This window comes from Gopherus flavomarginatus, chromosome 1 (genome assembly GCF_025201925.1).
Source record: "Gopherus flavomarginatus isolate rGopFla2 chromosome 1, rGopFla2.mat.asm, whole genome shotgun sequence".
NCBI lineage: Eukaryota > Metazoa > Chordata > Testudines > Testudinidae > Gopherus > Gopherus flavomarginatus.
Window position 1 is genome coordinate 380,259,351 of NC_066617.1, and position 12,352 is coordinate 380,271,702.

The 12,352-nt window shown below is 54.4% G+C and overlaps 1 protein-coding gene across 5 annotated transcripts in view; it reads right to left on the reverse strand.

Moving 5' to 3' along the window:
• Positions 1-12,352, reverse strand: part of DCHS1 (dachsous cadherin-related 1) — a 179,427-nt gene that overhangs the window by 41,033 nt on the left and 126,042 nt on the right. For all 5 annotated transcript variants that reach the window (XM_050924366.1, XM_050924373.1, XM_050924381.1 and 2 more), the window contains 5 exons: positions 10,861-11,677; positions 9,891-10,130; positions 5,876-6,001; positions 5,276-5,485; positions 3,621-4,484 (listed from right to left, as the gene is read on the reverse strand). In XM_050924366.1, the coding sequence (XP_050780323.1) occupies positions 3,621-4,484; positions 5,276-5,485; positions 5,876-6,001; positions 9,891-10,130; positions 10,861-11,677 (2,257 nt within the window). The remainder of the gene's footprint in view (positions 1-3,620; positions 4,485-5,275; positions 5,486-5,875; positions 6,002-9,890; positions 10,131-10,860; positions 11,678-12,352) is intronic.

Below are 12,352 nucleotides of genomic sequence, written 5' to 3' on the forward strand. Positions count from 1 at the left end.
TGGGGCTGAGCCCGAGACTTTGTCCTGAAGTGAGGAACATAAAACCATGGGATTAGAAGGGACCACAAGGGTCACCTAGGGTCATCACTGTTAAGTAGGTTAGACTAGAAACTGAGGCACAGCCAAAGGTTGCTGCGACTCCAGGCCCTACCAGTAAAGAGGGACAGGTCACACTCACTACCCCAAGAGCTGAATTTCAGACTGAACTGCAGAAGGATCCCTCCTTGGAGAAGCTGAGGGCCATGGCTGACCACAGCAGTGTAAAACCCGTTAAGGAGAATGGCAGGGACAGATTCCTGTGGGAGAAAGGACACCTGTGCCAGGAATCAGTTCCCACTGGGAAAATTGAACCTTGCGGGGGATCAGGAGGCAGTTGGTCATTCCCCAGAGGTACCACTGAAAACTATTGTACCTGGCCCACGATATCCTCTCAGGACATCAGGGGACACAGCACACCTGACAAAGGCTACTGCAGAACTTTTACTGGCCCAGAGTCTTTGACACAGTCAAATAGTACTGCAGGTCCTGCGACCCCTGCCAGAGGATGGGGCTCAGCATAAACAGTGCTGAGACCATTGCCCATCATAAGGGAACCTTTTCAGAAGGTGGCCAGGGACACAGTGAGGCCCCTCAGCAAGGCAACCTGGGCAGGGAAGAAATATATTCTGATGGTGGTAGATTGTGCTACCTGCTACCCAGAGGCAGTGGCTCTGTCCTCCATTGAGGCAGACGTGCTGCTAACCATCTTTAGCAGAGTGGGGTTCATCTGGGAGGTCTTTACAGACCAGGGGTCCAATTTCATGTCAGCTAGGCTCCAGTGCTTGTGGGAGAAACTGGGGGTCCAGCACACCTGGGTCTCTGCACATCACCCTCAGTCCAACAGGCTGGTGGCGATGTTTAATAGGATCCTGAAGATAGTGCTGAGGACTTTTATGGACCAGCATCTGCAGGACTGGGATAAGTGCTTGCTGTTTGCGCCCCACAAATCTACAGGGGTCTCCCTTTTTGAATTACTGTGTGGGCGGAGAGTGAGGGCACCACTGGACATGATGAGGGACGAGTGGGAGGGGAAGGCCTCCCTCAAAAGGGAACCGGTGGTGGACTATGTGCTGTCCTTTTGAGAAAGGCTCACTGATCTTATGGGTTTTGCCACAGAGAACCTAGTCAGGGCCCAAGGAAAACAGAAAGTCTGGTATGACCACTTAGCACATGCCCACTTGTAGAACCCAGATGACAAGGTGATGGTTCTCATCCTAATGCAGAAGAATAAACTCTAAGCTGCCTGGTATGGGCCTTTTAAGGTTGTCAAACAGCTTAATAAGGTGAACAACTTGGTGGAACTGTCCAGCTGCGCTGTCAGTCACTGAGTGTACCATGTCAACATGATGGAGCTGTACTTTGACAGGGAGAACTTGGTGCTGGCTGAGTATGGGCAATGGGACGAGCAGTGGGAGGATCACCTGGCGGAACTTATGCCTGAGATAGGAGCTCGCCCTGTGCTGGAATCATTTCCTGTCTCTGACCAGCTAACTCCTGCCCAGAAGGCAGAGATCCAAGCAGTGCTACCTTCTTACCAGCAGCTGTTCTCCAACCGGCCTGGGCTCACTGACCTTGCTGGAGACAGGCGCCAACTCTCCCATCAGGTGTTCCCCATACAGAGTCACTGGGAAAACAGCCCAGGACCTGTAGAGAGAGAGGCTTTAGGGGTGATCCAGCCGTCCAATGGCCCATGTGCCTCACCCACGGTGCTGGTGCTCAAGAAGGATGAGTTGAGCTGATTCTGTGTGGACTGTCGGAAGCTCAATACAGTGACTGTGTCCGATGCCTACCCCATGCCTAGATCTGACGAGATTCTAGACAAGTTTGGGGGGGAGCTATTACCTCACCATCATGGACCTTACCAAAAACTACTGGTAAGTGCAATTGGCCCCACATGCCAGGCTGAAATCTGCCTTCACCACCTTTCTGTGCCTGGTGGATCAGTTACTGAGGGGACTGGAGGACTTTGCCCTGGCGTACATTGACAGGGAATGGCCGGCCACCAATGGCCAGGGCCTGCCAAGGTGGAGGAGATCAGAGACTGGCCCAAACCCTAAACCAAGAAAGCGGTCCAATCCTTTATTGGGATGGTGGGGTACTACGAGAGCAGGGGTAGGCAACCTATGGCATGGGTGCCGAAGGTGACACGTGAACTGATTTTCAGTGGCACTCACGCCGCCTGAGTCCTGGTCACCGGTCTGGGAGGCTCTGCATTTTAATTTAATTGTAAATGAAGCTTCTTAAACATTTTAAAAACCTTATTTACTTTACATACAACAATATGTTAGTTATATATTGTAGACGTATAGAAAGAGATCTTCTAAAAATGTTAAAATGTATTACTGGCACGCGAAACCTTAAATCAGAGTGAATAAATGAAGACTCGGCACAGCACTTCTGAAAGGTTGCCGACCCCTGTACTAGAGGTTTGAACCCCACTTTTGCTCCTTAGCTGTTCCCATATTTGAACTGTACAAGAAGGGGAAGCCAGACAAGGTGGTCTGGACCAAACAGTGCCAGAGGACTCTCTGGGCACTGAATGAGGCCCTAAGCTGACAGCTGCTTTTGGTAGACCCGGACTTTGACGAGCCCTTCCTGGTGTTCACAGATGAGTGTGGTGCTGATAGAAGCCAATGCTAAGTGGCAGAGACATCCCATCATGTACCTGCTCCCTAGGGAGAAGAACTATGCTACAATAGAGAAAGAAGGTCTGGCCATTGTGTGGGCTCTTAAGAAGCCACCTTTTCAGGTGGTACTTTACTGTGTATACTGACCACTTCTCTCTGATGTGGCTGCATGAAAGGAGTTTAATGCCAAATTTCTAAGCTGGAGTTTGACCCTCCAAGATTATGACATGGAAGTGATACATGTTAATAGGAGTGAAAATGGTATAGCTGAAACCTTGTCACAAAACAGGGTACCTGAACTTCCCTAGGTCACTTGTTAAAGTGACCCTGCTCAGTGCAGGCTCAAATGGAGAAGGAATGTGACAGGGGCAATTTTTGGTAATATTTTTATGAATTCTATGTGTGCCTCAGTTTCTCTTATATACTGCATTGTTACCCAGTGGGGTGGAAAAGGACTGTTTGCTTCCAGGGCAGGCTAAGAGACATAGGTGTGGGCGTCACCTGCCAGTCTGGGCCTTGACCATAGGTGCTGACTTCTGCTCCCATTGGTGGGTGCTTGACCCCTCCTCTGCCCCTGGCCCTGCCCCAACTCCACCCTTGCCCCGCCCTCATTCCAACCCCTTCCCCAAAGTCCCTACCCTAACTCCGCCCCCTCCCTGCCCCTATTCCAATTCCTTCCCCAAATCGCCGCCCCAGCCCCACTTCCTCCCCTGAGCGCGCCATGTTCCCGCTTCTCCCCCTCCCTCTCAGCATGCCACCAAACAGCTCCCCAGGCACCCAGCTCCAATGTCCAATGCCCGGCCAGTCCCTGTTAACCCTGGGCACCCAGTTCCTATCCCCAGCACCCAGCCGTTTCCTATTACCCCAGCACCCAGTTCCTATCGCTTGATTCTGGCCATTCCGTGCCCAGCCCCACACTGTTCACCCTGTGCCCTGTCTGGCTGATGGCAGTACCTGTGGCGGCATTCTCAGGTATGGCCACGTCTCTGGTGCTGCGGGGGAAGTGCACGCCCCGGTAGCTCTCTTCCTGCAGGTAGATCACCACCACACCAGTGGAGGACAGGGCTGGTTGGCCCAAGTCTGTGGCCAGGATGAAGAGGGTGCGCTGGCGCTGGCTGAGAGAGCCTAGGGGCTGCAGCAACTGGATGGTGCCAGTGTAGGAATTGATGGCGAAGCTGGGATTGGGTGTGGCAAAACGGTACAGGATGGAGGCGTTGGCACCTGCATCTTTGTCCTCAGCCCGCATAGTGGCCACCACCTGCTTAGGTGGCGTGTAGCGGGAGAGATTGACAGAGAGTGGGCTGTGCAGAAAGGCAGGCACATGGTCGTTGACGTCTCGCACGGTGACTGTGACACACACGGCTGCACTCTTGGGCTCCCAGGATGCCAAGTCCACGGCTTTGGCCAGGAAGCTGTAAGTGGGGCGGCGCTCACGATCCAGGGCCTGGGCACTGGTGATGCGCCCGCTCTGCGGTTCCATCTGGAACATGCCCAGTGACTCATTGCCCAGGTAGTAGGAGACCTGCCCGTTGGTGCCCTCATCTGGGTCCAGTGCCACCAGCTGCAGGACCAGTGCCCCGACGGGTAGGTCCTCCGGCACCTCCACAGTGTAGGCTGCCTGTGCAAAGCGTGGTGCATTGTCATTGAGGTCCAGCACCCGCACACTCAGAGACATGGTGGCACTGCGTTGGGGTGTGCCGTGGTCTCGTGCCACCACAGTCAGCTGGTAAGAGGCCACCAGCTCTCGGTCCAGGCTGCGCGAGGTGGAGAACACACCAGAAACAGGGTCCAGGATGAAATCCTGGGCAGGGTCTCCATCTGGGAGAGAAGATATTGGAATGAGAGAACCTCCCTGATATGGCCTGGGGGTGGGGGAGCAAGAGAGCCTCCCGATATGGCTCAGAGGGGGTGTGGGAGCAAGGGACACTTCCTGATACTGCCCACTGGGAGGGGAATGGGAATGATGGACCTTCCCTGATATGGTGTCCTGTAGTTCTGCAGACAGACCCCTGCAGGCAGGGACCCATGGGGCAAACAGGACGGGGTCTCTCCCCTCTGAATCACACAGCAAATGGCCCACAACTGGCACCACCTCAGTGGCAAACACTCCCCCAGTGTAGAGCAGAAGTGGCAAACCCCAACAGGATGCACAGTCTAGCCCCATCCCAGCACACCCCATGACCACTCCTCTCAGCTGGCCCCCAGGAGCCCCAAGAACGAGGCACCGGAACCAGCTGCAGCTCGAGGGCTCTGACCTGGACCAGATGGCTGGTGCTGCAGACACCTCAACACAGAGCTGTGTGCAAACCTCAGCCCGACCCCCCCACCCCGATACAGACTCAGCAGGCACAGATAGGAGGGGACTGGGGAGACTCCAGGAGGAGCAACTGTAGCCAATGTTCACAGCCCTGGAGGCACACTCTACCCTGGAGGGGCAGCAGTCAAGAGCCTGGTGTGGATTGTACCCTGTGCCCCAGGGGCTGCAGCACACATGGCAGACGGGCATTAATGCTCATGCCAATGATCTCAGAGAAGGACCCCCATGTAGGAGCTGGGGTCAGAAGGAGGAGCACCAGCACAGCGTGAGCCATGTGCTCCATGGCCCTCACCCATCACATGGTACTCCAGGCGCCCGTTCTCGCCTGCATCCAAGTCTGTGGCCCGCAGGGTGTAGAGCGCCACGCGACTCTGGTTCTCGGGCACCTCCAAGGAGCAGGACTCGCTCTCGAAGCGCGGAGCATGGTCGTTTTCATCTCCCACTAAGATCCGCACTGTCACTTTGGCCAGGTTGGAGGGCAGGCCACCATCCCGGGCATAGACTGTGGGAAGAGAGAGGGGGGTCCTGGAGACCCTAGGTGCCACCCAGGGGGACCACATCCAACGCCTGCAAGGAGCAGCTCCACCATGCCCCGTCTCCCCCAGCCCGTACCCTGTGCCCAATCCGGGTGCCCTCCACTCTCCTGTCCCTCTCCCTTCGTGCCTCACCCACCCAACACTCTAACACCAAAACCTGAACATTCCTCACTCCCTTTCTCTGCCCCACACAATATGCAGCCTTCCTCCAGCAAACATACTGATTTCCATGCCAGCTGGGAGTCCAGCTGGGCTCCCTCCTACCCCTGCCCCTTAGTTCCTGTTTCCCTTACTGCCACTCTTCGCTTCCCATAGAGCACCTTCCCCCCGTGCCCAACCCCGAGGTCTGGCCATACCTGTTAGCACGTGCTGCTCCCGCCTCTCCCGGTCCAGGGAGTGCATGGTGGTGACAAGCCCAGTCTGTGGGTGGATGGAGAAGGGACCCCCAGAGAGGCCCCCATATGATACATGCCCATTGGCCCCTGCAAGGAGAAACCTCTAGTCTGAAGGGGTAGGTGCAGACAGCTCCTGCAATGGTCCCAGGACCAGGCCCTCTTTCCACTCCCCTCCACCCCAGGCCTCTGCACCCACTGCACCTCCTCCCACCCGCCCCAGGTCATGCTCCCTTCCCTTTCCTCACAAGGGACTAGTGTGGGGGTTGCGTGGGGAAAGATCCCTAAAGGCACGAGGGAAGGGGCAGAAGTGGAAATGTAAGTATCGCAGGTGACCAGCTTGGCTTAACAGTGAAATCCTTGCTGATCTTAAACACAAAAAAGAAGCTTACAAGAAGTGGAAGATTGGACAAATGACCAGGGAGGAGTATAAAAATATTGCTCAGGCTGCAGGAGTGAAATCAGGAAGCCCAAATCATACTTGGAGTTGCAGCTAGCAAGAGATGTTACGAGTAACAAGAAGGGTTTCTTCAGGTATGTTAGCAACAAAAGGAAGTCAAGGAAAGTGTGGGCCCCTCACTGAATGAGGGAGGCAACCTAGTGACAGAGGATGTGGAAAAAGCTAACGTTCTCAATGCTTTTTTTTGCCTCTGTCTTCACGAACAAGGTCAGCTCCCAGACTGCTGCACTGGGCAGCACAGCATGGGGAGGAGGTGACCAGCCCTCTGTGGAGAAAGAAGTGGTTCAGGACTATTTAGAAAACCTGGATGAGCACAAGTCCATGGGGCCGGATGTGCTGCATCCGAGGGTGCTAAAGGAGTTGGTGGATGTGATTGCAGAGCCATTGGCCATTATCTTTGAAAACTCATGGCACTCGGGAGAGGTCCCAGGTGACTGGAAAAAGGCTAATGTAGTGCCCATCTTTAAAAAAGGGAAGGAGGAGGATCCAGGGAACTACAGGCCAGTCAGCCTCACCTCAGTCCCTGGAAAAATCACGAAGCAGGTCCTCAAGGAATCAATTCTGAAGCACTTAGAGGAGAGGAAAGTGATCAGAAATAGTCAGCATGGATTCACCAAGGGCAAGTCATACCTGACTAACCTAATTGCCTTCTATGAGGAGATAACTGGGTCTGTGGATGAGGGGAAAGCAGTGAACGTGTTATTCCTTGACTTTAGCAAAGCCTTTGATATGGTCTCCCACAGTATTCTTGCCAGCAAGTTAGAGAAGTATGGTCTGGATGAATGGACTATAAGGTGGATAGAAAGCTGGCTAGATTGTTGGGCTCAACGGGTAGTGATCAATGGCTCCATGTCTAGTTGGCAGCCGGTATCAAGTGGAGTGCCCCAGGGGTCGGTCCTGGGGCCAGTTTTGTTCAATATCTTCATTAATGATCTGGAGGATGGCGTGGACTGCATCCTCAGCAAGTTTCCACATGACACTAAACTGGGAGGAGGGGTAGATATGCTGGAGGGTAGGGATAGGATACAGAGGGATCTAGACAAATTAGAGGATTGGGCCAAAAGATAATTCCCCTCTATTCAGCATTGGTGAGGCCTTATTTGGAGTACTGTGTACAGTTTTTGGACCCACACTACAAGAAGGATGTGGAAAAATTGTAAAGAGTCCAGCAGAGGGCAACAAAATGATTAGGGGGCTGGAGCACATGACTTATGAGGAGAGGCTGAGGGAAGTGGGATTGTTTAGTCTGCAGAAGAGAAGAATGAGGGGGGATTTGATAGCTGCTTTCAACTACCTAAAAGGGGGTTCCAATGAGGATGGATCTAGACTGAGCTCAGTGGTACCTGATGACAGAACAAGGATTAATGGTCTCAAGTTGCAGTGGGGAGGGAGGTTTAGGTTGGATATTAGGAAAAACTTTTTCACTAGGAGGGTGGTGAAGCACTGGAATGGGTTTCCTAGGGAGGTGGTGGAATCTCCTTCCTTAGAGGTTTTTAAGGTCAGGCTTGACAAAGCCCTGGCTGGGATGATTTAGTTGGGGTTTGGTCCTGCTTTGAGCAGGGGGTTGGACTAGATGACCTCCTGAGGTCCCTTCCAACCCTGATATTCTATGATTCTATGTCAGGAAGGCTGAGGAAAGGAGACAGCTGTGGCCAGGCTAATGGGGACCTGGGCAGGCTTGGGGTGAGGTGGAGGAGAGGGTGGGGAGGGATTGCTGCCTGGTGACAGTCATTCATAGATTGTAGGGCGGGAAGGGACCTCGAGAGGTCGAGTCCAGTCAGCTGCGCTCATGGCAGGACCAAATACTATCTGGACCATCTCTGATAGAGATTTATCCTAACCCTAACCCAACCTCCCTAGGCAGTTTATTCCAGTGTTTAACCACTCTGACAGTTAGGAACTTTTTCCTAATGTCCAACCTAAACCTCCCTTGCTGCAGTTTAAGCCCATTGCTTCTTGTTCTATTCTTAGAGGCTAAGATGAATAAGTTTTCTCCCTCCTCCTTATGACACCCTTTTAGATACCTGAAAATTGCTATCATGTCCCCTCTCAGTCTTCTATTTTCCAAACTAAACAAACCCAATTATTTTATCTTCCAAACCTACCCCCTTCCCATTAGCATTCACTATGTTAGGCATTCCGTCAGACTTCTCAGTGAAGACCGAAACAAAGAAGTAATTGACATCTCTGCCAATTCCAAGTTTCCTGTTACTGTTTCTCCCTCCTCACTGAGCAATGGGCCTACCCTGTCCTTGGTCTTCGTCTTGCTTCTAATGCATTGATAAAAAGTCTTCTTGTTTCCCTTTATTTCTGTAGCTAGTTTGAGCTCATTTTGTGCCTTTGCCTTTCTAATCTTGCCTCTGCATTCCTGTGTTGTTTGCCTATATTCATCCTTTGTAATTTGTCCTAGTTTCCATTTTTTATATGACTCCTTTTTATTTTTTAGATCATGCAAGATCTCGTGGTTAAGCCAAGGTGGTCTTTTGCCACATTCTCTATCTTTCCTACCCAGTGGAATAGCTTGTTTTTGGGCCCTTAATAATGTCCCTTTGAAAAACTGCCAGCTCTCCTCAGTTGTTTTACCCCTCAGTCTTAATTCCCATGGGACCTTACCTATCAGCTCTCTGAGCTTACCAAAATCCACCTTCCTGAAATCCATTGTCTCTATTTTGCTGTACTCCCTTCTACCCTTCCTCAGAATTGTGAATTCTATGATTTCATGATCACTTTCACCCAAGCTGCCTTCCACTTGGAAATTCTCAATGAGTTCCTCCCTGTTTGTTAAAATCAAATCTAGAACAGCTTCCCCCTAGTGGCTTTTTCAACCTTCTGAAATAAAAAGTTGTCTGCAATGCAGTCCAAGAACTTACTGGATAGTCGGTGCCCCGCTGTGTTATTTTCCCAAAATATTTCTGGATAGTTGAAGTCCCCCATCACCACCAAATCTTGGGCTTTGGACGATTTTGTTAGTTGTTTAAAAAATCCCTCATTCACCTCTTACACCTGGTTAGGTGGCCTGTAGTAGATTCCTAGCATGACATCACCCTTGTTTTTTGCCCCTTTTAGCCTAACCCAGAGACTCCCAACACTTCTGTCTCCTATGTCCAATTCCACCTCAGTCCAAGTGTGTACAATATATAAGGCAACACCTCCTCCCTTTTTCCCGTCTATCCTTCCTGAGCAAGCTGCACCCATCCACACCAATATTCCAATCACCCCACAGGCCAAGGCCACGCTGTGGGGGCGAAGGTGATTGTGTCATGGATTGGTGTGGGTCTAGTGTGACATGGCTTCATTCTCAGATGGCCCTCAATGCTTAGGGATTGGCTCCCTTATCTCCCCCAGAAAAGGCGCCTGACCCTGGGACTCCCTGGATACTGCCTTGGCAGATGAGGAGCAGGGGAAGGCCTGTGGTCATCACGTCCTCTTCAGCCCCTGGGCTAATTCCTTTGGCGCAGCATTGACCCAGCCGACCCTCTTCCCCCCCAGGGCCACCTGTTCCAGCCCCAAGGCTCTCACCAAGGTCGCAGTCTGTGGCCAGCAGCTGCAGCACAGGGCTGCCCGCTGGCAGATTCTCCATGACACTGGCCTCATACTCAGCCCTCTCGAAGGCAGGTGCCTCATCATTAACGTCCAGCACCAGCACTGTCAGCAGCTGCGTGGACGAGCAGCGCGGGAAGCCGTGGTCCATGGCCACCACTGTCAGGTTGTGCTGAGACACCTCCTCACGGTTCAGAGCACGCACAATGGAGAGGGCACCTGGGGAGACACCAGAACAGGCTAAGCCTGGGATAGAGGAGTCACAGGGGGCTGGACTGAGTCAGGGTCACTGAGGTCAGGCTCCATGCTTGGTGGCCCACGGCACTACAAACGCCACACCTTGGGCTGCGGAGCCACACCCAACTTTCCCTGCACATGCTGGCATCTACCTGTTTCTGTCCCTCATGCTGTGGTCGGGCACCTCCTCCCTCCTGGGCCCCACGGGAAATCTCTTACTCACTCCAGGCAGGGTCAGGAATCTACTGTCACCACTGCCCCCATCCTCCCACTCAGTACCCATGCCTCCCCTATTCTCCTTATCCCTTGTGTCTACCTGTCTTCCCATGCCCCACCTCCCTCACCTCTTTCCCTTCCCCTCTTGTGTCTCCTGTGTCCCTTCCCCTCGCCCACATCTGTCACCTCTTCCTCTTACCCTCTTCTGTCTCCCACGTCTCTTCCCGCTCACTTACCTCACCTCTTCCCCTTTGCCCCTTGTCTCCTGTGTCCCCTCCCACCCCCCACATTCATCACCTCTTCCCCTTCCCCCCTTCTGTCTCCTGTGTCCCTTCCCCTCCCAAACATGTCACCTCTTCCCCTTCCCCCCTTGTGTCTCGTGTCCCCTCCCACCCCCCACATCCGTCACCTCTTCCCCCTTGTGTCTCCCGTGTCCCTTCCCCTCCCATCCCCCACAACCCCAGCATCTCCCTGCAGCCCCACAGGCCCCTCTTACCTGTGCTGGGGTTCAGGTGGAACCGGCCCTCAGTGTTGCCTGCCTGCAGCGTGTAGCTCACCCGCCCATTCTCGCCCAGGTCCCTATCCTGTGCCACCACATGCAGCACCATAAAGCCAGTGGGCTGGTCCTCCCTGATGCTAATGGTGGCTGGCGAGAGGAAGACGGGCACGTTGTCGTTCTCATCTGTCACAAAGACACGGGCAGAGATGGCAGCGGAGCGGCGCTGGCTGATGTTGCGGGCCTGGTCTGTGGCCTCCACCACCAGCAGAAAGGAGGGGGCAGCCTCGCGGTCCAGCCCCTGCTGGAGGCTCAGCAGTCCAGAGTGGGCATCCAGCTGGAAGTGGGAGCCAGGAGGCTCCTGGCGCAGCAGCCTATAGCACACCTGACTGTTGGGGCCAGCACCGTCTCCATCTAGGGCCTGGAAGGTGAAGATGGATGTGCCGGCCTGGGTGTTCTCAGGCACCACAATAGTGATGGGGTCCTCGGGAAAGGCAGGTGCCTGGTCGTTACAGTCCTGCACTTGGATCTGCACCAGCACCAGCCGACTGGCAGGGTAGCCGCGCTGCGTGTCCTCGGCACTGACATGCAGTGTGTGCTGTGCCCCAACCTCGTAGTCCAGCTCCCGCGCTACGTATATCTCCCCCGTCATGCTGTCCACCACAAAAGTGCCATCCCCACCGCCTTCCAGGAGAGTGTAAGTCAGATGCTCCTGTGCAGAGGCCTCAGGCGGCGCCACTGAGCCAATCACTGAGCCGGGTCTGACCCCTTCTACCAGGTGCAGTGTAACCACGGTGGCGTCTGGCTGTGGCAGCCCCTGGGAGGATGGCAGCACCTGCAGGTGGAGAGAGGGGAAAGGAGAGTGAGAGTCTGAAGTGGGACCTGTGGGATTGGAAGAGGTGAGGTGGGAGGGGGGGAGCTGTGGGGCAGCAGTGGCGATGTGAGGCAGGAGGGGGGTCCTGTGAGGCAGGAGGAAGGAGCTGTGGGGCAGTAGTGGAGATGTGAAGTGGAAGGGTGGAGTTGTGGGGCAGTAGTGGGGACCTGTGGGGGAAGTGGCGGGGATGTGAGATGGGAGTGGGGACCCGTGAGGCAGTAGTGGGGATGTGAGGCGGGAGGGGAGGTTGTGAGGCAGTAGTGGGGATGTGAGGCGGGAGGGGGGACCTGTAAGGCAGGAAGGGGGAGCTGTGGGGCAGTAGTGGGGATGTGAGGCAGGAGGAGTAGCTGTGGGGATGTGAGGTGGAAAGGGGGGCTGTGGGGGCAATAGTGGGGATGTGAGGCAGGAGGGGGGAGCTGTGGGGCAGTAGTGGGGATGTGAGGCAGGAGGGGGAAGCTGTTGGCAGGAGGGGGGAGCTGTGGGGCAGTAGTGGGGATGTGAGGCAGGAGGGGGAAGCTGTTGGCGGCAGGAGGGGGGAGCTGTGGGGCAGTAGTGGGGATGTGAGGCAGGAGGGGGAAGCTGTGGGGCAGTAGTGGGGATGTGAGGCAGGAGGGGGGA